General features: G+C 37.8%; 5 protein-coding genes across 5 annotated transcripts; 2 read left to right on the top strand and 3 right to left on the bottom strand.

Annotated features, from left to right (window-relative positions):
* Positions 1-6,927: 6,927 nt before the first annotated feature.
* Positions 6,928-8,315, top strand: MELLADRAFT_67618 (uncharacterized protein; the record flags this gene model as incomplete). Its single annotated transcript, XM_007415949.1, has 8 exons — positions 6,928-6,944; positions 7,058-7,082; positions 7,147-7,223; positions 7,310-7,367; positions 7,456-7,524; positions 7,629-7,783; positions 7,821-8,049; positions 8,148-8,315. 8 exons carry the CDS (start codon positions 6,928-6,930, stop codon positions 8,313-8,315), a joined length of 798 nt encoding a protein of 265 aa, XP_007416011.1.
* A 1,582-nt stretch (positions 8,316-9,897) lies between these two features.
* Positions 9,898-12,029, bottom strand: MELLADRAFT_45373 (signal peptide peptidase; the record flags this gene model as incomplete). The annotated part of the gene is made up of 8 exons (XM_007415940.1): positions 9,898-10,295; positions 10,392-10,626; positions 10,718-10,801; positions 10,886-10,962; positions 11,068-11,472; positions 11,570-11,694; positions 11,781-11,828; positions 11,905-12,029. The coding sequence occupies 8 exons, from the start codon at positions 11,938-11,940 to the stop codon at positions 10,058-10,060; spliced, it is 1,248 nt and encodes a 415-aa protein (XP_007416002.1).
* Positions 12,030-12,571: 542 nt separating this feature from the next.
* Positions 12,572-13,064, bottom strand: MELLADRAFT_39532 (uncharacterized protein; the record flags this gene model as incomplete). Its single annotated transcript, XM_007415939.1, has 3 exons — positions 12,572-12,700; positions 12,775-12,864; positions 12,960-13,064. The coding sequence occupies 3 exons, from the start codon at positions 13,062-13,064 to the stop codon at positions 12,572-12,574; spliced, it is 324 nt and encodes a 107-aa protein (XP_007416001.1).
* Positions 13,065-13,312: 248 nt separating this feature from the next.
* MELLADRAFT_111625 (uncharacterized protein) lies at positions 13,313-14,237 on the top strand (the record flags this gene model as incomplete). The annotated part of the gene is made up of 4 exons (XM_007415950.1): positions 13,313-13,377; positions 13,480-13,577; positions 13,668-13,743; positions 13,826-14,237. 4 exons carry the CDS (start codon positions 13,313-13,315, stop codon positions 14,235-14,237), a joined length of 651 nt encoding a protein of 216 aa, XP_007416012.1.
* Positions 14,238-14,461: 224 nt separating this feature from the next.
* Positions 14,462-15,710, bottom strand: MELLADRAFT_124023 (uncharacterized protein; the record flags this gene model as incomplete). Its single annotated transcript, XM_007415938.1, has 5 exons — positions 14,462-14,725; positions 14,816-15,051; positions 15,146-15,256; positions 15,359-15,434; positions 15,527-15,710. The coding sequence occupies 5 exons, from the start codon at positions 15,708-15,710 to the stop codon at positions 14,595-14,597; spliced, it is 738 nt and encodes a 245-aa protein (XP_007416000.1).
* Positions 15,711-25,924: the final 10,214 nt, after the last annotated feature.

Here is a 25,924-nt window from a genome sequence, read left to right as displayed (position 1 = left end):
TGCTTGGTGATAGTTTGCAATCTCTTGGCGAGTTGAGAGCAAAGTAACCATCATCGATACAAAATGGTCTGCAGATTCATTCACCTAAAGACCAGTATTCAGTTATTCTATCTTGGAAACAGTCGATCTCTAGCTTACATTGCAGAGCTTACGGCCCATGATCATATGCTCCTCATCGAGTTGGGCCAGATCAGCCAGCCGATTAAACATGACTAAACGCATACCAGTAAGGTGGGTTGGAGTCGATGTTGCCAATGGTTTGGTAGGAGTAGGAGATTCAGGTAGTCCATCACTTGGGTTATCTCTGTTCATATCTTCATCTTGGTCTTAATGGGCGAGCAAAGGCTTGATATTAGCATGAATATTTGAGAGGTTTTTTAACCAGAATTGAAAATCACTGAACCACTCTCTCCATTATTGAGATCCTCAAGGTCTTGAGGTTGGAAAGTTGAGAGTTTCTCAGGTTGAAGAGCCTGATCAGAAGCTTGATCAGAAGCTTGATCATCTGGAGTTGGAGAAGTTGGAGCAGTTCGAGTAGTCGGAGGTATTCTTTGACTGCCTGAAGAAGCCTGAGTGGATCGTGGTCCTTGTCCTTGTGTTTTGACTTTGTTTACAGTTGGTTGTGGATTTGAGGGACCTGAGTGCTTGCTATTTTTGCTGACCCTGGTTTGGCGGCCAACAGGAGGTGGTTTGTCCAAAGCTTTGGGGGTACCGCGATTGCGCAAGGTACACGGAGTGGCAGAAGTGGTAGCGAAGGACTTTTGGGGTTTTGTGGCCTTCTGAGTTGGATTGGATTTCTTAGAGAGGGCGAATGGTTTGTAACGTGCTTTTCGAGAAATCTGGTGGGACGATTCAGTAAAACGAGAGAGAGAAGTGTGACGTTGGAAACAGGAGAAACAGTCAACAGGTGATATGAAGATATTGGTACCTGTCATCAATGTGTGAAAGGTCACCAGTGACTTTAGAAATCACATATTTGAAATAAGACAAGTCCGAGAAATCTGTGACCTGCTGATTGAACAACTGACAAGCGGACATGATTCAACATCTGAAGCTCTTGTAAAGCTTTGAGCAATATAAGAATAACTGGTGATTAATCTCCAAAAAGACAAAAGAAGGGGCATACTTCAAGTTTCAACCAGACTATCAATGATAACCTGGAACATTTGACTTGATGTGGTCTGAGACAAGCCGGGGGGCTCCAGTTTTCCTTTCAAGTCAGATGCTGCAAGCCTGGGAGTCGAAACCAGGCACATTCTTCTTAGCCAACAGTCTATACCACTAGACTATGGCCGCTTGAAGTAATTCAAACTTACTAAAATATGAACACAACACTCCATTATTGGGTAATGATGTGATCTATTATATTATATACTGTGATTGCAAGTAAGGTTCACAATTTTTATAAAGAAAAAAAGGACAACAGACAGTACAAAGATATTGAAATAACTAAAAATAGAGTAATTAAAAAGAATTGAGGAGAGATTCGAAATGAATTGCTTTTGAGCTTTAATAAGTTGATGGACCCGCAATAGATTCCAAAATTGGCTCATCTGTTGTTGTTTTCCTGACTTTCCTCTTTTTAGAATGGGCTTCATGAGGTCCAGAGTGTTTACCTTTGGTCCTTTGTTGATTCTTTTCTTTTTTTTCTTGCTTCTGTTTTAATGTTTCTTCCCAGCGCTCAATTCCAGTTGAGATTGCAGAGGTCCAATCTTTGGGAAGTAAATGGTGAAAAGGAATCTGAGCCCAATTTCGATGAATCTCAGCAGAATAAAACAAGCCTGAGTTGAGAATAAAGAATCTAGATTCCTTATGAACTACAGCATGGTCGCGATTTTTTGAAGCACGTCGTTCAATCATGATGACACAATCTTTTTGGACTTTACATCCGCTTGTTTGGCAATCATGTTGAACATTAAGAACACATTCGATGTCCTGAACAAAAAAATAATCAGTCCAAATCGCTCTCCAAAATAATTGAACAAGTTCATTGCTCACCCTTGGATTTATCCAAACTGTCTCTTCAGTAACATCGATCTGGCGCATGCCGTAGAATTTGCTGATCTCCCCAGGTTGACATTTGTAAACCTCAATCTTGCTCTTTTCAGGTACACATGCACCCGCTCCCCATACTCTTTTGACTCTACATATAAACCGCACTGTTGAAGAATGTAATTTGACCTAGAATTAATTAATCAAAAAGGTGAATAAAATGTATTTGAATATATTTTAAATTGAAATAATTTTTTTGAAAGGGAGCAATAATCCTTATGTATCTCTTACCGATAAAAAGGTATCCTCCCCACATTTCTGCTCATTCTTCAAAGATAATGACTCCAAAACCCTCCAGTTCTTTGCCGAGTAAGAATCCAAGATCGCTTTGGGGATGCACTCTTCATATGGTGCCTGTCTCTCGCAAATCTCTGAATAAATTCAAACATAAACTCAGCATTTGGTTGGTACCCAGAGGATAGAAAGTGTATATCTTACTTCCAACCTTGAAATCACGCTCCTGGTTCCATGATTGATTGTAGCCTACAGTCTTTTGAAATAACACATTGTTTTTGAAGATGTTGGAGACATTTGCGCTTGCCCTGATGAACGATTTCAATACTTGATCATACAAAAGTGATCCAGAGGTGAGCGCTCGGATAAGCCTGTGATTGTTGAACAAGTTAGCTATGTCCCGACCTGGACTCAAATGATTTGAGTGTATCGATGAATTCCGAGTGTTACCGTTGTAAGACTCAAAATTTTCAGTTGCAAAGAGGCAAGCTGGACCAAAACGAAGGATTGATGCGGAAAGGTGAACAAGCATATGAAATTTGGGCTTGTTGCACCATTGAGCTGAGAGTCGAACAATTGATACAAGGAATGTTTCAACTTGCTGACCAAGTTGAGCAAGATACAAGTCCATATTTGTAATTTCCGTCTGAAAAATGAAGGGTGCAAGATGAGAGAGTGCGGTCCATGCTTTGCGCTCATCATCTGATAAATCACATTCAAAAAAAATGAACGGTGCTGATTGTAATACTGTACGAAATTCCTTTCCTGTAAGGCTTTGAAAGTGAGTAATCATGCTTTTTGGCTGAATTGGAGGAATGTTCAATCCAGAAGTATTGAATGATCTCCATCTACCCCAAACTCCTTCCTTTTCTTTTGCTGAACACAACTTCATTCGATTACGGAGAAGGTATTTTGCAACTCCCAACAGCACCACATGAAGGATCTCGATTGGGGTGTCCTGATGGCCATCAAATCCTGTGAGCAGGTTGATCAAAATGATCAGTTTGATAAAATATGAAAGAATATAGATTCAAAAAAACAGAAATCAACCTTTCAACCGCAGAAATGGATTGAACAATTTTTCATCAAATTCTTCGTTAAGTTCACGGCAGACCTTTTCTACTTCCTCTTTTGAAAAGGATGAATTACGATGCATTTCTTGAACCTTTCTTACAAATGTCATATTCAGCTGATCCCGAATTCCGAATTTTGCCGATTCACTGTCAAACATTTTAAGGGTCCCTGGCCGTTGCGCTAGTTCCCAGAGCTCTTTTGTTTTTTTTATAGTTTCTGACCAGTCTCTTTTGGGTAAAGACAGCTTTAAACAGAACACAGAGTAGAATGAATGAGTCATGAAAGAAACCAGTTGTGAGAGTGTGAAAAACTGAAAGCTACCTTATGCCCGTCCTCATCAAGTCCCAGGAAGTTACTGACATATTTCGTTGATTTTTTATCTGCCAGTGAATTTACCCTCAAGTCGCAAATTCGGCATGGAGTAAGCGAGACAGTTGGGTTCATCGTATTGGTCACTTCCGCATGCATCGGTGAGTCTCCTAAATGACATAAAACAAATGGAACCACTAAGACTTCTTTCTTGACCCGGTCATCATATGCCACAAAACCATTTGTAGTCAGTTCACTGAGGAGAACAATTTATTGTTAGATTATATTATCAAAAGACAGAATCGCCAACAAGTCACTTACTTTATTGAATCAACCACAGGATCAGCGAGCTCCAAAGCGCTTGCTGTATTTGATGTTGTCAGAAAGTGACAATTGTATTCTAGATTTGCAAATTTTGAGGGTAATCCGGCCAGATTAAAATAGAACGCCAGGTGCTTGTTCCACCGTTTTGAAATGTTTCCTGACAGGTCATCACAATACAAGACCAAAGGCACATGGCGAATGATCCTGTCACCCGCTTTTTTTCGCCATTGATTTTGTATTGGCATTTCAGAAAATTTCCCACCACCGATGTCCTCTAAAATCTTGAATGAGTTCCTTTGTTGCAACTAAATATGTTATTTGTGAAGACTTACCATACATGAAATTCCCACAGTGGTTTTTCATTAGACTATGATCCCTCATTTCAATATTGTTGAATACTTTCCAAAAAAAATCCACATTGATCGACTTTAGATTTGGTGAATCGAAGGATAAAGCTGATGGATATTCTACACGGATCTGCTGCTGGCCTTCAGGCCCCTTACCAACAACCTGATGTGTGAATACACACTTTGCAAATACTTGAGTGTTGATTCGATAGAAATACTTTGGTATTACAAGTCTCTTTGATTTAAGTTGGACTGGCTCATGTAAAAAGAAGTGCCCATTGGGTGACTCGATCATCTGGACCCGTAGATCGGTATCTAGATCTTCTCGCCATTTTTTTGACTGGGTAAAACGGTGTACTTTGGATGTTAAGGTAGGTAATTCAGGCATAAATTCAAGATGTTCCATTACGTAAGGATTGGCTAACTCCTTATTAATAGGAAAGAGATTTACATATGTTAATGTAGGAATTGATTTCATCAAATTAAAGTGGAAAAGGTTCACTTGAGTCAAAATTTGCTTGATTTTTAGTCCAAAACAAGGTTTCTCCAAGGGACTGAGACCCTTGGAGACATCAAAATCAAATCGCTTCTTCAATTCTCGGCGTACACGTTGAAGAGTTTTGTATGCTGGAAGTTTGACACCAAGAAGCCCAACAAACAAACGAACTCGTTCATATTGAAGTAAAGACATGATAGTCCTGGATGAGCCGAGAATCAACATTCCCACAAGTTCCTGACTGTGGCAATAAAAGTTAAACAATACACTGAATGCTATAGATAAAACGACTAACCTCCAAGCTGGAGAAAGGAGCCCAGGAAGACAAATCCTGCTTTTTGGTGAACATCTCTTCTTGTGTAGATTCCTCATCTGAGGTGGATGATGTTCCTTTTTCATCATCTTCATCAAGGTCATCCATTGAATCGTTTTCTTCATCATTGTTGGTACCATCCAGACTATAAGCTGGATCTTCAAAAAGATGTGAATAATCTCGTGTCCAAAGGTCAACCAGAGCCCGACGCCGATGATAATTTTTATCAACATCAGATAGGTTATCGATCTCAATTTCAATTTCTTGGTTATCCATATTAAGATGATTGGAGATAATACCATCCATCGCATTTGCTGGAGGTGAATCGGGTGCGATTGCATCATCTTCAAAAGATATCAAGTTGGAAGCTGCAATGCGTTGGGAAGACCATCTTGTGAAATGTCGGATGTGATTTTCAGATTTAGAATGTCTCTTAATCGATCCTTCTTGCATAGTCCGGTTTCCTGGACAGGCAAGACACAAGTATACAATGTCTGCTGGCCCACGAACAATCTCTGAAAAGCCTGGGAAGACCGTTCTGTGTCAGCTTCGATGTTCTTGTTAAATTGGCATTTGGAGATGATTTACATTCATCAATGTAACGAGCTTCAGCCATTTTGAGTATGTTTTGATTTCTGAATATGAGGTGAGATGAGAAGAACCAAGGATTGAAGAGCGGAGAAAAAAATTGCAGAAAACGTCCTTTGACCAAAGGGAATGAAGAGAGTTTGTGCAATGTTCTTTTGGTCCAGAGACAAAAACATGTTGCTCTCCCGGTTGGCCACCGTGTTTCAGTGGATGATGACCTGCTGCACATCCGCTGATCATTAAACCAGTGGGAACGTGATACAATATCACGGGGTTGTCAAAGGGTAATGAACCTCGAGTGATCAACCGCTGTGGGTGTGGTTGATCAACTGTAATTCCAGGGACAAGCGCAGACCCGGTCAGATTGCGGTACCGCACCAAGTATACCCCAGGCTACAACAGTAAATTTTGAAACCTCCTCAAACCGGTTCCTCAACAAAAGATGGGTCCGTGGTGTAGACAGATGCTAAACTTACCAAGTCTCCCGCTGCTTCCTGAATGCTTCGAGCAATGAACCGATGCGTCTCAGGAATGCACGGTCAGAAGGCAAACAAAAAACTTCCTTGCCTCATGAATATCCCCAACTGGCAAAAAAGGTTTCAAGGAAGCCGGATTTCTCCTGCAAAAACTGAGGCTGCAAAAACTCATCGCCCTCACAGGCCAAAGCATGCCTCGTTGGCTCGAGAGCCTCGCTGCACTCGAAGCGTGCGAGAAGCAGCGTGGGATTTCTCATTTGGATAAGTTTAGACAGATGCGTCCGGGATCTTGTTCAAGCTTTTCATCCACTACTTGCTTCTCACGGCCATCTTTTTCTGGTCGAGCAATAAAGCTCATCTAGAATGATTATGTAAGTACTTTCAGTGAGTGAGTAACACAGTCAAGCCCCCAGTCCTGGCAAAATTCTGAACTCGCCTTCAGGCAATCGCCCATCATCGAACGCCTCGATCGACGTCTTCCGCTCATGACACCAAGTACACCTGAAATCTACGAGCGTTCAGCGTCTGTTGCCGGAGTCATGTTGGAGGCCGCTTCGGTGAGATGCTGGTGTATTTGAAAGGTTTATCGCTGAAAGCTGACATGATTGGTGGGGTATAAGAGTAGGGTATCTGAGGATGTCGCCGAAGTGATGAGATTCATAACATCCCTTCCGCCGGATACCAATGTATATGCGGCCTTGATACCGTTCCTCAATGCGAAGGCTGCAACGGTGAGCTCATATCTTGATCAGGTAAAGACTCCTGATTTAATGTCCAATCGCGCCCGAACTGGGATGGGTTCAATTTCAACAGTGTAATCCCAGGTGGATGTCTATCATTTTAGTATTTATCCTCTTCACGCACATCTTGTGAGTTTTTTCTATTCTTTTGAATCAATACGTGATACTCAATCATTCTCTCTAAACATTCAAGTGTGTTGGTGTTGGCTTTGACCATACTGTCATACCATTTGAGAAGGGGAGATTACTGGTGGTTTACAACACGGCAAAGTAAGTGTTCGAGTTATAAGACAACTTCAGGCTTCAGATGAGATGATGGCACTGAAAACTGGGAGAATATTCTTCACCCTGTAGAGTTGTTCAAACTGGATCGAACCCTCTGCGAGTGCCTGGGAGCAGGATGTTACGCCCTTGGTAAGTGATTTGATCCGATGAAGCAAAAGGATGTTATTTGATAGGGGTTTTGCATGGGACAGTATCTATTGCGGATATCTCATCCCAGCTATACACAGACTACTACAAAACTCCAACTCCAGGCCGTATTCTTCTTTTCTGGCTCAGATGGCCTGTCGTAAGTTGGTCGCTTTGGTATGTGCTACATACAAGTCTAATCTTCACTATCCGATACATCTTTTTGATGCTTATTTCTTCGACTAACAAATTCCAATCCGCCAGGTGTATAATGTGGATATGTATCTCCACTCACATCCAAGGATTTTGGGATCCAACTTCCCAAAAAATTCTCGGTTCCAGTGCGCGCGAAATTCCAAAATGGCTAGTCATCCTCCTCAACTCAGCTTTTGTATTCTTTGCCATCGTGTTTCTTCTGGGTAAGCGAGGCTCTGGCTCGAAATGATCTTCATCTAGACTTGACATCGAGGATGACCGCACGTTGATTTCCCTGGTTTTCATCCTTTACAAAGCTCACCCGCTCATGGGTATTCCATCTCACCTGATCTACACCCAAATCTTCAACACTCTCCGTCACGTCACGGATGGTTTGCTGGTAGCCTCCAAAGTGCCTGATGGAAATCAATTGTCCATTCTACATCTAGTGAACATCTTGTACCCGCTATTGAACATTCCTGATCGCACTGTAAGTGACACTGTCTGGCGCGCGAGACAAAATACTCTTGATTGGTCAGAACCCTCGAAGATACTGACGGCGACGCATTCGAACTCACTGTACTATAGGATGAATTGGCTCACGAAGTCCGGAAATCTGCTTTGTTCCTTGAGGCAACTAATGTCAGCTTGATAATAGTGGGTCGATCACAAGATTTTTGCTTTGAGCATTTGAATCTGATGTCGAAAATTGCATCAGTTCTGTGTTTGTTTCTGACTAATAAACTTGTTTCATAGACATATATCCCATTTGTTTACTTAACCTATCGCCAGTTACAATATCTCAAGCGAGCTCAAAAGGACCTATCAGCCTTGCAAGATTTGATGTCGAGGAAAACATATTACACGGAGGAATTGAAAAAATTACTTCTTGAGGCAGCTCTTTTGCTTTTCGTGCTGATTTCCTATCAACCTTTGTTCATCTGGATGGTGAATTTTTGGTTTGCTTGACATCAATGGGGCTACACTCGTCTCATATCTGGTTTAATTTTGGTTTAATCTCACAGCTCACGACGCGCACTTCCGAGAAACTGCTCCTTTCAAATGCAACAGCTCTAGTGCCTGAGCTGGTGAACATTTTCGAATTCCAATGTTTTTGATACTGTGCTTGAGCATGACACTTGATGGGATCAATCGAACATGGCCGCTGATATTTTGATGCTTTATTTCGGATGACGATATCTAGACTGTTACTTTGACGGCATGCCTTGTAACACCATTGTGAGATCATACACTTGATCATCCTCTCAAATCATCTGGCTGACACCAAAGTTTTTTTTTCTGAAGCGTTGGCATCCTTAGACTTATCTCAACAAGGCGTCTTCTCATCCAAAAGAGGGCCGACGAACATGAACAGGAAATCAGCTCAAAGAAGATCGCCGCAAGTGACATTGACCAGCCAATTCGACTTAAACATCTACAGCCCATTTATGTTGTCAAGTCAGCAGATAGAACCAATGATTCCGATATGAAATTCGATGTTCTTGAGAAATCAGATTGAGAAGCTTTAATCCTAAGAAGGGCTCTTTGGAACTCATCTTCCATTTCTGCTTAAAATTTGTAGGTCTTTCTATAGTCAAGGAAGATGATGTAATTTTTATAATCTTTACCCTATTCTTATCTCATCCATTGTTTTAACTCAATGACTGAAAAATCTGACTTGCTATCATCTACTCGTATTCTACTTTATACCTTTTAACCTTTATATTTTAGCTTTCTTGGCCCTCCTCTGAAAATCATTCGTGTAGTTGAGACCTACTCGTCATTCTGCGGCCCTTAATACCTCTTGCTTTCTCTTGTGTTTGCTTTCTCTTGTGTATGCTTTTTCTTGTGTATGATTTCTCTTGTGTTCATCAAATGTTCAATTCTTCTTGCCAATCATTCAGCCTTTCTTCCTACACTCTTTCTTCTACTGAAGTGTTCCTGTACTGATCCTAGAAGTCTCACTTTAATACAACATATCCTGGAACAACCCATCTGATTTGTCCAACTCCAACGCTCATTTCTCTCATCTCAAGCAAAGTTTGTTTTTACAGCCAAATCGGGCGGCGGGCGCTGCATTCACAGACAGGGCTTATCATAGTTCAATTCACATAGCAGACTGCAAGAGTCCTGCATGGTATGTTTGTTAGTGAGATTGGACTCTTGATAATCTCACTGAGATGAGCAGAGTGATTTTCGTACATTCATGAAACACATCTTTGAATCATCAAAGGTTTCTTGACTTTATCTTTTCTCAATTCTCACTCATTTAAACTACCCTCACCTCATATCAAAGACAAAATTCAAATAATCCTTAACCTCAAACCCAAATCAGCTTCATTTCTACATATCTTTTTCAATTTCAATTTCCATCCATTTTATTCTTCCTCATTTCTCAAATCCACATGAAGAAAATCACCAGATCAACCAATTCAAAGAAGAAGAAACAAGACAAACCAAAGATCACATCTAAAAATTTTCAAACATCTCCATAAATTTCACTTTTTCTTTTTCTCTTTACCTTGACTAGTCAATCGAAGTCCATCTTTTCCAATTTCAGAAACCCCACCCGAAGTCTTCACTTCTCCATCTGTCTTCACTTCTCCATCTGTCTTCTTCTCATTCTCTTCTTTCTTTTCATCATCTTCTCCATCTTCCCATCTCCAATATTCAGCTGTATCACCCGTCATGACTGCTCTTAGGAAAACACTACCTAAACATGCTGGACTCAAATATCTAAACGGAAGTATTTTTTGGGGGGCGGGGAAGAAAAAGATTGATGAGTGAACTTCTTAAACGATCAGAAGCTTGAGAGATGAAAAAAAAACGTACAGTAGAGCAGGTTGAGCAGCTTTGAAGACATGCATCACAAACATCGTAGTAGCCAATCCGACCACATATGATGCCATACAAGTATGGAAATAAGGACGAGGAAAGTTACTGGTAGGCGAAAGAAGCGTTTTCTTATTGATCGGAGCAGTAGCAGCCTTCACTAGTTTAGCATAAGCTCGATGATAATCGTATCGAAGACAGAGTGCCACAAAGATCCCAGGCATGACGATATCACCTAAAGAAATCCAGAAAACATGATTTAAAAAACTTTGACTTGGAATGGAAGATAAAGAAATTGATCAAGGGGAAGTCGAATGGAAACTGACCTAATCCTAACATTGCAAATTTCTTTTGATCAGATGAAAGAGCATCATAGAGAGATCTAGGCCATGTGATTTTAATAGGTGCATCTATCAAACGAGAGAAAGTTAAAATCACTGATCAGAATCGATTCGATTTTATCAAGCCTACAGTGATGAGTTTGGTGAACTGACCAAAGTTTTTAGCTACACTAACCATCACACTTTCACCAAAAGCGTGAGAAGAACCAAAAACCCACCAAATATCATACCTAGTATTTCAAAGTAAACAAAAAAAAAATTCAGTTCAACTTTTGACTCTGAAAAGTGAAAAATTTAAGAAATCAAAGAGGGGAAAAAAATGAATCAAGACTCACAAGAATAAACCAGCCAATAAGACACTACCGGTTTTAAATGAATCAAGTTTAAGTAAAGTGATAGCATTAAAAGCAAAACTCAAAGCGAATGCATTACTCAAGATCCATTGTTTAGTATACCATTGAAGAACCGAAAGAAGAGTGGAGACAAAAAGAAAAGCTAAATGCCAATTGGTAAACCTTAACCCAAACAAAACTTCTGAAGAGTTTTTAGTTAATCTAAATTTATATTTAGTTTGTTTTGACCAAGATTGAGATCCTAAGATAGATTTCGTAATAGTAGCTAGCATGGTAGTTAATCCTCCTGTACCCATTAATGCAAAGTATCCTGATAAGACTGCATTGATGAGATCTTTATTTAAGTATTTGAAAACTAAGTAAAGACCAAGTAAAGCACCAGAACCACTGAAATATAAATTCAATTTAAAAAACTTGGGATTAGTCAATCTAGAAATTGATCATTTTCGTTCATCTTCTTGAGTTGATTTATGAAAAAACTTACAGAACTGGAAACCAATAAGCATCTTCACTTGTCATTCGTTCTACTTCTTCTTCTTCTTCATCAGATGAAGATTCATCATCATCATCATCCGAAGTTTTAGATTTAGATTTTCTAACTACCGGAGCCTATGTAAACCAAACAGATTTCAAAAAAGTTAAGATTTATAATCAAAGTGAGAAAGAGGTGAGATCGGTAAGGAAAGATCATTTACCTTCACAGAAGCGTGTGATGCAAACCAAATTGGAATAACAGCTGATACCTAGAAACCATAAAACCAACAGAATCAGATATAATTTCAAGATGAATGATTGGTAAGAAAAGAAAACAAGACTTACACCTAAAGCTACGTAAGCTTGATAGATGGTATCCATCTGTAGTTTTGATATAAGATTGTAATCCGATTCGATTTCGATATCAAAGGTTGAAGTTGTAAAAGTGAGGGAATCAGGAATGAAGAAATGGGGAAATCAAGAAAGCTTAAGTTGGATTATATACAAGTTAGAAGACTGTATGTGTAAGATGACACGTCGTCGATTTTACGAAACTAGCCATTCAACATTCACTTGGTTTCCAATTGCCAACTTGACTTTTACCAATCTTCTTACTTCACTTCATTTCATTTTCAACTTTCTCATTCAAATTCAAATCATCTTACCAATCTCATCAAATCAATCTCATTTCAAAACCCATCATATACTTGGAACTTGTTGCAACCTAAGAATGTTATTTAAACTTTCCGACTCTTTCCGGTGACTCTCATTGATTTCATGATGGGTTTAATTCCAATTCCAAGAGAAAGGCTGGAATCCAAACAAGATATTAAGAATAGTTAAAAGAACAAATAGATTACTGTTACAATTTGATAAAAGAGGAAATGAAGGCTTGAAAGATTTGAGAATTCATCAACAAAAGACTTGAAGGCTTTGATGTTGGGCAGATAAATTCAAACGAAACCAATTCAAACGAAAGACTTGAAAGAAAAGAAAACGTAATGACAAGAGATTAATCATCTTCTCTACGAGGCGTTACCCCTCGATGTTCTAAATCGTTCAAGATATGTTCAGGTAAAGATCCAGTGATTCGAATAGCATATACACCAGGTTCATAACGATTGATTCTTTGCCATTTTGCCTAATCAGAGTAGAAATGTCTAAATCAGATCAGTTGTGAAAAGAAAATGATAAAGTTTAGATCAGATAACTTACTACCCAAGATTGATCTGGATCTAAAATCGCAGCTGTTCCATCAAATGTACCAGCAGTACATTCCAAGACTTTTTCTGAATTACCTTTCATCTATAAAAATCGAATAGAAAAAAAACAGAACTTGGTATTTCGATTTTGTAAGGTGATGGATGGTTTGGTTTGGTTGTTTTTAATGAATCACTTACTTGTAATAAATCATCACAATTCGGACAACCTTTGTTTTTGAATTGTTGAGCTGTTTGAACAAATGAACATAACATACATGCTCTGAGTTTTGATTTGGATGACATTTTGGTTAAAGTTGATGAAGAGAATTTGAGCTTTTGATGGGAGGAATTCAAATTGGAATGAAAGTTCCAGTCAATTGAACCAGATCAGTTGGTCACCGGGTCACGGTACTTTTGGGTTTCAGTGACGAGTTTTCTAGATGGTTCGAGTACTTTCATGGTTTCGAGTATTTGAGGGTGAGTGCTTTGATCGAGTATTTCATGAGTTGGTTTCAGCATTTCCTCATTTCCGCATTTACTCAGCTTACCAAATGGATTCAACACCAATACCAACACCACCACCTATGTTTGCTTGTATCATACCATCTAGACCAATGTAAGCTCACTCATTCATACTCAAATCAATCAAACTTGAGATTCTCAACTAGAGTAAAACTCATCAAATGGTTCATCATGATGACTATCATTGATTCGAAAGACAAACTCAGTCAACTGCGATTCCACCCGATAAGATTATCTTTGAATTCGAGGAAGCTAGTCTGATTAACCATCTAGTTGTCTTCTTGACCGGTGCAAGTATGTGATTTTATTCTGTAAAACTTGATGATCTATAAAAACTTGATGAATGATTTTGACTGATATATATGAATTCTTTGGAATATCTAGTACCTTTTCCTGAAGGATATGGAGCTTCAGTTCATTTCTTGTTCCCAAACCAATCTGAATGGAAATTACTTGGAATGTAACCCGACCATTTCCTTAGCATTATTTTTTTGAAAAAAAGCAGATCAAGACTCTAACTTTGATTTGGGTTGAGTTTGTAGGTTAAGTGAAGAGAAACCATCAGCGATATTTAAATTAAAAGGAAACCAACGATCGAATTTCAATCATCAACTTACCTCAACTTCCAATTCATCAATCCCTCAAGATCATACCAAAGCTTCATTAGGATTCCAAATCTTACCATTAGAACAATTACAAACCGAATGTCAAAGTCTACCGAACCAACTCATCAAACTTTCATCTCTTTCTACCTCTAATGGTTGGATTCATCAAACCGGATTAAATTCAGATTCGATCGAATTGATTAAATCCTTGGGCTTATCGATCTTTAATTATTTGGCTTCTTTTTCTACTACCATTCCTGGTATCAATGGTCAATGGATTAATTTTGTTCATTTAGAGAAATGGTGGAAAACTTTTCAAAACCAATCTTCACTTGTTTTAAAAGCTTGATCGTCAAAAGAAAAAAAATGAAAACTTTGTTGGTTGATTTTTCGGTTTCTCTTTTTTCGTCAAAAGTGAAGTTGTTGTATACAATGTATGTGTGTCTTTTTCTTACTGTTTAATTTTTATCATTCAATCAAATACAAACTAATCATTCAATATCAATCAAAAGAATCCTGCTTTTTGATTATAATCATGTATGAACACTAACATCAGTTTGACAAATATTCACATTTTTGAGTATACAGAAATCATTTTTTGTTTGTTTTTATATACAAATGGAAACCAACTCCGAACAAAATCAACAAGAAAGAATATTTAGATCTTGATAAATGGGAAAAGAATGGTTTATGTTTATCTTTGATTTTAGATCAGATTTGCTAGTTTATATTCACTTTCAATCACATTCATAAGATTGGTTGTATTATATGGCTGATGAGCAGTAGTATTAGTAGAATTAAGGTGAGAAAATTGACTTTTACAAACCGGTTGATGATCTGAAAAAAATCCACACTCAAGATCAGTCAAAATGATCTAATGTGATGAAAGAGAGAGAGAGAGAGAACAGAAAAAGAGGTAAGCTTAACTGATTAAGATTTCACAAGACGTATTTAAGGAAGCAGAAGCCTTGTTTTGTAAAACAGAATGATATAATAAATGACGACCTAATGGACCATCAAGACAACCTTTGAAAACTTGATCATCTTCGAATTTATAATCTTTTTCAGGATGAGTTTTTTTGATACATTTTTCTAGTAAGCTTTTGGTTCCGATATGTTTTGATCCCAAAGGATTTGAAGTTTGACATTGAATAAATGACCACCTTTTAGAATTAAATAAACAAATTCAATCAAATCAGTTCGGTTGATGAGATCGGTTTGTGAAAAGGATTTAGATAGGCGTTTTGAAGGCTTTACCAATCTTTGAAAAATGGAAATCTAGCTTTGTAACATAATTGTTGAATGTTTCCTTCACATTCTGTGTCTCCATGAAAACAAGTGACTCCAAATCGACTTGAAGAATTTAACCTTTGTGTAAAGAATCGAGAAAACCAGATGAGAATTGATGATTCGAGATGGTGTTAAAGATTTGAAAAGTTTTTGGATAGAGATCGAAAAACAAAGACTTACTTTGCAACATAGCCAACCTCAACGTCCATCTTATCACCAAGTTTAATCAACGCTTCATCAATAGCTTTTTGACATTCTATCATTATGACGTCAAAAGAAACCCACGGAAAGTAAATCAGTTAGACTAGGTTGGAAAAATCAATCATGAGTATGTAGAATTCGATTTACTTTTAGCTTCTGGACATTGACTCATGACAATTAAAGTCACTGGAACTTTGAAAGGAATAATCTTAAGTTGATCTGTTGAATTGGTTTCGGGAAATGGACTTGAAGGATGTGGAAGGGGTCCGGCTGATAAAGAAACTTTGATTAAAAAGAAACAAGAAATTAAAAATGATGAGAAACCAGTCATCTTGATTAAGAATTTAAAGTGTTTTTGATGTGTCACTGGGACTAGGGGATTCGTTTTGAAGAAATGGTCAGCTGGATTCGAAAGACGGGATGGGTATTTATCTACATTTTTATGGTTCATGGGTGTGTGTGTGTGGTTATTGTGGAAAACGCTTCAGGAGTTGAATGTCGGTTTAGATTTGAGGGACCATCATGTTGAGAGAACTGATCAAGGTTGATCATGATCATGATCATTTGTTTATCACTTCAAGTTCAAGATAAATTTACTAAAACCTTCAACACAACCAGATTTGATCAGAATATTTATGGGATAGTGAATTGATCAGTTTGAAAAGGCTAGTTGATCAAGATATCCTGTCTAATCGGTAATCATGAAAGGATCTTGAATAATATTTTCTTATAGTCTTTTTTATTATTATTTCACTAGTTTTAGTCGATGATGATGATGGAAAGGACATGAACTATGTTAGAGAGACGATCAGTTTAAATTCATGTTCACTGATCCTCTTTTGATACATACGTGGATCAAGATCACAAGTTTAATGGCATGAAATTGCTCAAGAGTTGATCAAGTTTGCTTTATAGAATCATAAACTCAACCAAATATATAACTCCTTTAGTTTTTTTCAAGTGTGGAAGATGTATGATTTCTTTCTAAGAACTCAGTTTAGGGATTGCACAACAAATTAGATAGTTGATCAACCAGCCTGCCAAGGTTCAACCTGCTGCAATGACCCAACACGTCAAATGTGGATTTAGCACACCTTCCCAGGTGAGTTTTTAGGGATAGGTCTGGGTTTTACGTGGAACTGTGGTGCAGGAATTTCAGCTTGTAGGGAATTTATATGACTCAATCAATACGCCACCTAACATTTTTAAGCTTCTTTTCAAGATAAAAACCTTTGTGGTGTTTATGGTCTTTTAAACAGGAGAACCACAGGACTCAATTCTCTCTCCAAATCCACTGAACTGAAACTGTCATCTTTTGGGCCTGCACTTTGCCCAAACCCTGCTATCAACATAAGAAAGGGTAAACATCCTTGGTCCTTGGTGGTTCCTGAGACATTATCAGAATCTTGGTAGCAAGAACCAACAAGAAGGATGTTTGTTGACCAAAACATGGTTTAGTATTAGAAACTGACAACACCTCATGTCAGGAAATCTATAGATGTCAGAGACCAGATGAGCTTGTGACTAACACGGGGTTTTAATGGTGATTTTGATGCCAATTACAAATGGTAATGTTGTGTCACCATTTGAATAGACAACACATGAATTCAGGTGGCAGGGTGTCTTTATCAAAATGTAATTGTGAAAGTTGTTATCCTCCTGACAAATCAACAGCTTTGTTACATTGCATACATACCTTCCAATCAATGATAAATAAGTCATTTGAGTGAGTATCTTGCTTTCCGATTATCATTTTACCTTTAGATAATAAATACTTACACCTTCTTCACTTCAGAGAAGTACTACTACATAGAAATCTGGTGTACACTTTTCTAAGAAGCAAAGATGCTGGGTCAAAGAAAGGACAGAGCAAGACTCTTATAAACTTGGTGTGTGTTTGCTAGGATATCCATCCATTATCCTATGTAATGATCCAAGAATCAACACTTGCAAAAAAGTGCCAAGCCAGATGATTACTCTGTGAGACACAAGCCTAGGAAACACCATATGGTCAAGGGTTTCATGATTATACATGTCTGTGCTGACATTCTGGGACTGGAGTTGTCATGCCATGCTTTTCCCTACTGCATCAGCCACCACCATACTTATTGCCACCTTCAGTTTCTGCAGTCATCAACCCTATTTCCATCACCAAATCTTTCATCAAGCCTCACATTTCCCACAATTTATTTCAGGCATTCAGAACTGGTGCTGGATCTCTATTTTCAATATGTGGACATGTGGTACTGGCAAGAAAGCAATCATGAAGAAACCCAGAAAAACTGATTCTTGAGTTTGTCTTGCTCTCCTGCCCTAATCCAGATGTTTTTTAATTCATTTTCTTTGATAAATTACTTATATCCTTTTCATTAAAATTGTTTACAACATCTTATTTTCTCTTATATCTTACTTATACAATCCATTTCATTGAAATAGTTTACAACTTGATTTTACATTTTCTTGACACTCTTTTTACACCACAACCTGTTTTTCTGTTTTTCTATTTTTCTTTTCTTGTTTGACAAAATTTTTTTTTTGGCCAGTAACACTGAGAGGTGCTGCATATCACAATCACACTATGAGCTAACCTTTTTGCCCAAAATATCTTGCCAACCACTGCTGAAGCTACCAAGCTCAATGGCCTTCTTTACGTGTCATGCTATTGTTCTCATGGATAGTAGGCTAGGTAACGCTGCAAGCTGAAATTGCCTCAAAGAGGTCAGATAGACACAGTTTGAGATCACATTCTACTATTGTTGACTCATGCTTGGAGTCAAGATTCCATGTACTTAGGTAGATTTCAACCAGCCACATTGTATTTCATTCTCATAAACTCCCCCATCTTTGAAAACATATTGAGTCATGTCTCTTTTTTCACTGTGCTCTTGCTTTGAAGTCTGTTCTTCATGGATGGTAGCCCCAGGTAGTCATGTTCTTGACTTCACTTGCACATGGTGGGGCATTGTCTGTACAAGCTATGTCTGTGCCCAAAATCCAGCTGGCCGCCCAGGGCCTAGTACCAATCAATAATCCACAATGCTTTGGCTTGTCACTTCTTCACTTCCTCATTTTGTCAATCTCACTCTTTCAATAGAGATGATGCAACAACTCACTGGCATCTTCCAAACCAAAACTAATTAATGATTTATCCTGTAGCTGGTATTTGCTTATATTGGGATGGTCATTGATTACTGGTACATCTGGAATTATATCCTGTATTGCTGACTTCTACCACACAATGTAGCAATGCCCTTGAGACAAACTTTTAAGTAAAACTCATTCATACAGCATCTCTGTCTTTTAACAGCATCTGTAGAAAGACCAACACACAAGCAAACACCATTGTGTACATATGTTTCCTGAAAGTGTCAAGACATGCCAGGTTTGAATTGGCTTTGGGGCTCTTGTTGTCAGAATATTATCTTGCTCATCTCACCTAAAAAGACTGTACACTTGATCAAATATCTGACAGGCCCATCCTTTCAGTATGTTTGATTATTTACATGGGAAGGAGGGGTGCATTAACATTTTGGGAAGGATTGTGTACAGCTTGTCTGTTGGACTTCTTCTAATAGTGTATTCAAAATTTCATCACCTTCAAATATCCAGTATTTTTCCTTGTGAGGGGAAAAAATAGCTGGTCAAAATGTCAATGTTCACAGCAGTTGAATTTGGCATGGCTGTGCGTGAACAGTCTGCAGTGTCTCTAAGGGCATGTTCACTTAAGCAGTTTCTGGTGAGAAATTACATTCTGCAAAATTTAAAGTGTCTATTTGGTGGTGTGTGTTTCATTTTTGCAGAAAAAAATCTACAGAATGTGACTTCTGGTCAGAAATTCCTTAGGTGAACATGCCCTAAAGTTTTTCTATAAATTTCCAGGGAAATTTGCCGGACAGTTTCCAGAACAACAGAAACTTTGCTTGTCAAATCCAAATTCCCCTCCTTGACTGCTCTCTTTGTCTCTCTATAAACTCAAGTTTCACCACTCATTCCTACTTGCATCCCCTAACTTTCTGTCACTAGTTTATCATTGGACAGAAACAATTCATTTTGTTGTATTGAATCTGCAGTCAAATTTGATACAAGTGGAACCATAAGGCAAAGTATTTATGTTTCATCATCATTCAAATCAGGATGAATCATTATAAGACCACAGTGTCTGTGGAAGATTGTAACAAATATCCTCAATGAAATGATGTCCAAGGCTTCATTCGGAATCGCTCCAAGGTGCGTAGGTATATTGCTTTGATATAATGTGTATGGGCTTGAAGACTCATGAACAATAGAAACAAAGGACAACTGCAACAGATAAACCAAACTGATATTCCTATATAGGATCAAGATATGCTAAGAAGTTTGAAGATAGCTTACAACTAACTTTTTTTCGAAGTGATGAGTTCTGGTAACTCTGCTTCTTGTTTTTTAAGTTGAAAGAAACAAATAATTTACCTCTTTGAAGGTGTAAGCTCACATCATAGATGAAGACAATTATTAGAGGGTTATTGATAAGTGAATTTGATTGTCTTATAAGCCAATGAGACTGGTATTTTCCAAGTAAAAATGTGGCTAATCTGAGATATAAACAGAATCTGATTTGATGTATTTTTTGTATATTAGATAAATTTAAATTTGTAAAACCCTCCCCTTTCAAGCAAACCTCAGCATCTATGCCTGTCCTTGGGGCTAAACACATAAGTGCTGAGTTTCCGCTTGAAAGCCATAGGCTACAAACATACATCTGTCTTGAATTTCCTGATCTCTTTTTGTGTATGTAACCGACTGCCTCAAGGATGGGCTTAGTTACAACCCCCCTTTGCCTGAGAAAAGAAGCTTTTGTTGCCATGTTTGCTTCAAAGTCAATTTGGAGGCTTCCAAACCATGTCTGACCTCACACTTAACTCAGAAGACATTTGTCATACTCAATAGGCTTGCACACTGCCTGGCACTCTTTTCTCAAATTGTAGTGGATCTGGACTATGTTAACTCACAGGTTTATCACCACTAAATCAATACAGAGCTGGTATACATGCTTGGAAACTTCACAGTGAAGTTATTTGCAGCTCTGATTTCCCCAACACTCACAATAGAAATGGTTTGGCATGAAGTTCAAAATTCTGGAAACCATAGGCAGTCAAATTCCCACTATCTCAACATTAGCACAAATAAATTATGTACAAGAGCCTCTATGAGGCAAACAATTTGTGGGATTTGGGGTTAGCTTCACCTTGCTTCAGCATATCAAGTCATTGGACTCCTTTAATCATATCTCCTAAGATAACGCATCACCCAAACCATCAAGATGTTGTATATAGAATTGTCTCGTAGTACTGTAAGGATATCTAGCACAAGTTCAGGTATCCATTTTTGTGTCTCTTTCCTGAGAAAGCCTACATTCTTTGTGTTAATTTCAGGGTTGGTTTCAAGAATATCTTTAGTTGATTCAGTGCCAAAGTCTGTATGTGCTTGTTCATGAATCTGTTGCATGTATCTTTCTGTTTCAAAACATTGCTGGTAGGTGATTGGGTAGGCCACAGAAATTGGTTCAGTGACTCTTGGGCAGGTAATTGCATCAGTTCTTGAGATATGAGAAGGTTCAATAGCAGGTAACCAAAGACCTGATGCTGTATTCACAGCATAAAGGATCATACTGAGAAAAGTAATTATAATTTTCATGATATTGTAGTATACTGTATTTTATGTCAAATGACTTTCAAAACAAAAGAAAAGTCAGCTCATGTGTTGTTACTTGTGAGCCTTTCTTTGAAGGCACTCAAAAGATCTATCAAAAATTCAGGAATTATCATACCAATGTCCCTCAATCAATAGCAACTTGAGAAGGTTATTGAGAGATCAATGAAAGTATCAGAAGTAATCTCAATTTGTAAGCCTGAAAGTTAGATGCACTTCTATAACAAGAGAGATAAGAAAATGATAGAATCATGTACTCACTGCAGGTATGAGCTCAAGATTGATGGTAAACAATTGAGAGAAATTTTGAAATCAAAAGGAGAAGGAGCTTTTAAGGTTGAAGGACAAAAGTTGAGAATATTTATTGTAGAACAATTGGATAATAAAGCATGCACGGGGAATGAAATAACATGAATTCAATACACCCTTGATATTGTTCCTTGAAACACTATGTTCAAACAGATCAGGAATGACTGCAGACTATTCCATAGACTCATAAAACATGAATCATCTCAGGAATGCATACAGTTTGCCCAGTCCTGACTGTATGCCAGATGATGGTACACCAGCCAGGCATAATACAGATATTCAAGTTGGAAAATTGCCCAACACAAAACTGCCCGAACGCCAAAAGTCTGTTTGGAATTCCTACATTCAAAGAATGCTGAGGTAGCCCGCCCTGAGGAGCACACTCATGGTATCCTTTTTTCAAAAAAAAACATTTTGAAGGACTGGGAGGCCAAAGTACCCAAACATCTAGTCACATTTTATCCTACTTTAACCCCAGTTATCTGACAGCTGATTCTGGACAAACCCTGCTAAAACACAGAGTTTAATCTATGACATAGCTTATTTCAAACCTGGAGGGAATAAATACCCTTCATGGCTTTTCAGTATGCAAGGGCATTGAAATGCATCAAGCCCCTATTGTGCCAGAGAGGCTGTTGTGCCTTTGTGACATGAAACCAAGAATAGTATTTTTATGTGCTATGTAAGACTATCTAGCATGTATAAATATCATCAAACCATCTCTTCAGGTGGACCCATTCAGATTGAAGTCCAAAGATACAACAGCTCATCCATGAATTTCAAAGATGAGTGCAAATGATAAAAATCTACACATAGAGCCCAATTTATCGTCTCCTCAACCCTCCTTGGGTGTCTTGGATTAATTGGTTTCACAATCTGTGAGATACTTTTTTGTCTTGCCAGTGGGTGGCCATGTCCAATTTTTTGATTTTCTTGGGGAATTATCTATTGGTCTCTAGATCAAACCCAGAGTTTTAAAATATATGTTGCTTGTTATAAAACATAGTTAGAAGAACTGGACAGTGACCTATATCAAAATCATCAACTATCCTCAGTGCCAATATGAATTCTGCATGATTCCCTCAAACAGTATTCAACGAGAAAATGAAGATATGTGTTGGAAACCCCACGCCATAATCTGATCAACATAACTCTGACTTGACTTGTCTAATTTCTTTATGCACATGCTTTCCACCCCCTCAAAGAGGAGCTTTTGAAACAACTCCCCTTTTTCTGAGAGAAGAATTATTTGCCACCCTGTTTGCTGCAAATTTCATTTTGAGGCTTCCAAACCTAGTCGTACCTCACATCAAGCTCAGAAGAACTGTGGGATCCTACATAGTGCTGTGCAGACATTCTAGAGCGGTTTCTCCATACCACAGTGGATCATATGGGCTATGTTTGCTTGGGAGCTTATTGCAACTGAACCAATAAAGCGCTGGTACAAAATGATGTTAAATCCAGCTCTGGTTTCCTCAAAATTACTGATAGAAAGTGTCTCAAACTGAAATTAGATTTGTACATGAAGTTACAAATGTTAGACATCATGAACATTTTAATTCCCACTATCTTGAAATGAGCTTGAAGAAATTCTGCAAAATATTTTTTATCAAAATACTGTATTTGGTGAGACTGTATGGATATCTTTACTTGACTTTGGCATATCCCATCTTTAGACTCCCCTATGCATATCTTTTGAGATGATATATCCCCCAAACCATAAAGCTATTATATAGATAATTGTCTTGGATTCCTGTAAGTATATCATCCAAAAAGTTATATATCCATTTTTGTGTATCTTGACTGAAATAGCCAGCATCCTTCATGTTCAGTTTAGGTTCAGGTTCATTTTCAAAGCTATTGTTCCTTGATTGCATTTCAAAGTTTTCATGTGCTTGTTCATGAATTTGTTGCATATATCTTGCGCTTTCAAATCATTGTACATCCATACCTGGGATCATAACAAAAATTGAGTTGGTGACTATTGGACAGGTTGATGCATTTGTACTTGTGAATTGATGAGGTTGAAAAACTTGTAGTGGGCGGCCTGAAGACTGATGATAAGCCAAATGAATTATGTTGATGTAAACAATTCTAAGTCTCATATTGTTGACCTATACTGTATTCTCTCAGATTCAATACCAAAAACATTTTTCAATAAAGAAGAAGTGAGATCTTTTTGTATCTCCAAACCTTGTATTGCATCTGTCCAAAAAATCTATCTGCAATTGATAAATATCTGTACCTATAAAGCTTAATCAATAGCCCTTTCAAAAGGGTTTCAAAGACAATACTCCTGAGGTGACTGTTGTATTGTAAGCATCAGAAGTGTCCAAAGTAAGCCTGAGAGCTAGATGTATTTTTCTAACAAGAGAGATAGAGGTATTTGAAATTCATGTTTCCAATCATGAACTCCAGATTGATGATAAAGAAAATCTTCAAGAAACCCACCTATGACAAAATCAAAATGAACCATGAAGCTAAAAAGGAGAAAACTTTGTATGAACTCAAGATTGATGATGAAGAAAATCTTGAAGAGACCCACCTATGAGAAAATGAACATGGACCATGTAAGCTAAAAAATGAGAAAACTTTGGCATAAATTTAGTGGAACTATAAATGAAACACATGGAATGAAGAAGTGTTCATAAATCTAAGACACCCTTCATCTGGTTGATTGAAACACTATTCTTCAACAGATCAGCAATGAAGTAATTCTCTTCAATAGACTCATAAAACATGACTCATCTCAGAAATGCATACAAGTTGAATGGGCCTGACTGGATTCCAGAAAATGGTGCATCTTTCAGACATAAAACAGATATATGAGTTGGAAAAATCTCTAAAGCAAAACTGCACCTCCATCAAAATTAACTTTTCAAAGGATTTTGAGGATGCGCTACCTGAGACGCACACTTATGGCATCTTTTTTCAAGCAAAAACAAAAATTTTGATGAGCTAGGAACCCAAAGTACCTAAACATTCAAGAACTCCAGTACCCAAACTCTTAAGAACTCCTCAGCCAACTTGAACCTCAGTGATCTGCAAGCTGATTCTATTCACACCCTGTTACAATAGATTCAAGGCTGTATTGTGCAAGCAAGGCTGTTGTGCAATTGTGAAATGACACTGGAGATGGGATTTTTTCTGTGCCACATAGGACCATCTACCATGCATAGTTTTTTTTGCATTGCTTAAAGTGTTGTTAGAGCCTTTTGCCATCAAGCTGCTTGTGTTTCCAGAACCAGTAAAACCCCTCTGGCTGCGTCAGGTGAAAGGTTTATGTTAGCTGTCTCAAATACCATACTTGATCTTGGTGAGGAGACATGATTTGGTGCTAAAGGATAGGGGAGAGGTTTTGATCCCTTGGGGGTTGGCTGTCTGTTGGCCGGTTTTGATCTGCAATTGTAGCCCAGTTCCAGCAATGTTTCAACTGCCATGTGCTGTCCAAATATTCAGTGATTGATTCAAAAGAAATGGCTTTGTTGAGGATGGTGGTGTTTCACTGCCAGCAAAGATACCTTGGATTGTAAAATCTGAGGTACCCTCAGATATAGATTACCTTAAACCTTTGATCCAAGGAATTGATCCAAGGCTTTCTGTGGCCCCAAAGATTGCCTCAGATGAATTACTTAGAAACTGGGTCTAGGGCTATTGCCATCCAAGAATGCCTCAGATTAAAAATTTTAAGGCATCCTTGTTGGCCAGGTTGAGGGACTTGATGTCTTTCTTTGGTGAATGTTTTGCATGTGAATAAAAAGTTTTTGGCTCTTACAAGGTCTGGTAATTGCAGCTTGGGTCCCAGAGTCTGAACCTGTTTGAATTAAGATCAATGATGGTTAAGCCAAAGATTTCCTGACCTGAGTTGTGTTCATGTGCCTATCAAATGCTTGTCAAGTCTATTAAGGAAGTGTAGGTGTAGTTTTTGAAAATATCATTAACCTATCTTTCCAGGTATCACCATGTAAATATCCTTGTAGCACGTCAACATGCCCACACAGTGTGGTGATCTATCTATGAAATCAATCAAGAAAATTAATCATCATTACTTTATCAAGTTATTAGGAAACTTCAGTATAGCAGGAAATTTGAAATGCAGGTTTTCAGATCAATTGAAGCTCTTAGAGGCTTATGTATACTTATTAGTTCAATATTATGTCATCTCATTTCAAATATATTCTTAAGATCATTATAGTTTACTTACAAAGTTATTACAAAAAGACAGAAAAAGAAAAGATAAGAAAAATTTGAAAATATAGGTGTAAAAGTTGGAAAATAGTTTTTAGGATATTAATAATTAAGTTATGGGTTTATTAAGGTTAGAATATGAAAGAACAACACTTTATTATACAGTAACAATTTTAATCTTGAAGGTTGATAAGGGAAAACAGAAGTTATTAGCAGAAAGGTACTTTTTCAAAGATGGTAAACAAGGGTTATATGTGTAGTTTACGTATGTAATGGTGGTAGTGATGGAAATTAAGGTTGCCAAGAGGATTTTCCGGGGTTTTTAAGGTTGTGGGAGATGATGTCATATTACATGAGCAA

The sequence above is a fragment of the Melampsora larici-populina genome (genome assembly GCF_000204055.1).
Source record: "Melampsora larici-populina 98AG31 unplaced genomic scaffold MELLAscaffold_55, whole genome shotgun sequence".
Lineage (NCBI taxonomy): Eukaryota > Fungi > Basidiomycota > Pucciniomycetes > Pucciniales > Melampsoraceae > Melampsora > Melampsora laricis-populina.
The sequence above is the reverse complement of the archived record's forward strand: the minus strand, read 5'-3'. Positions and strand labels throughout refer to the sequence as shown.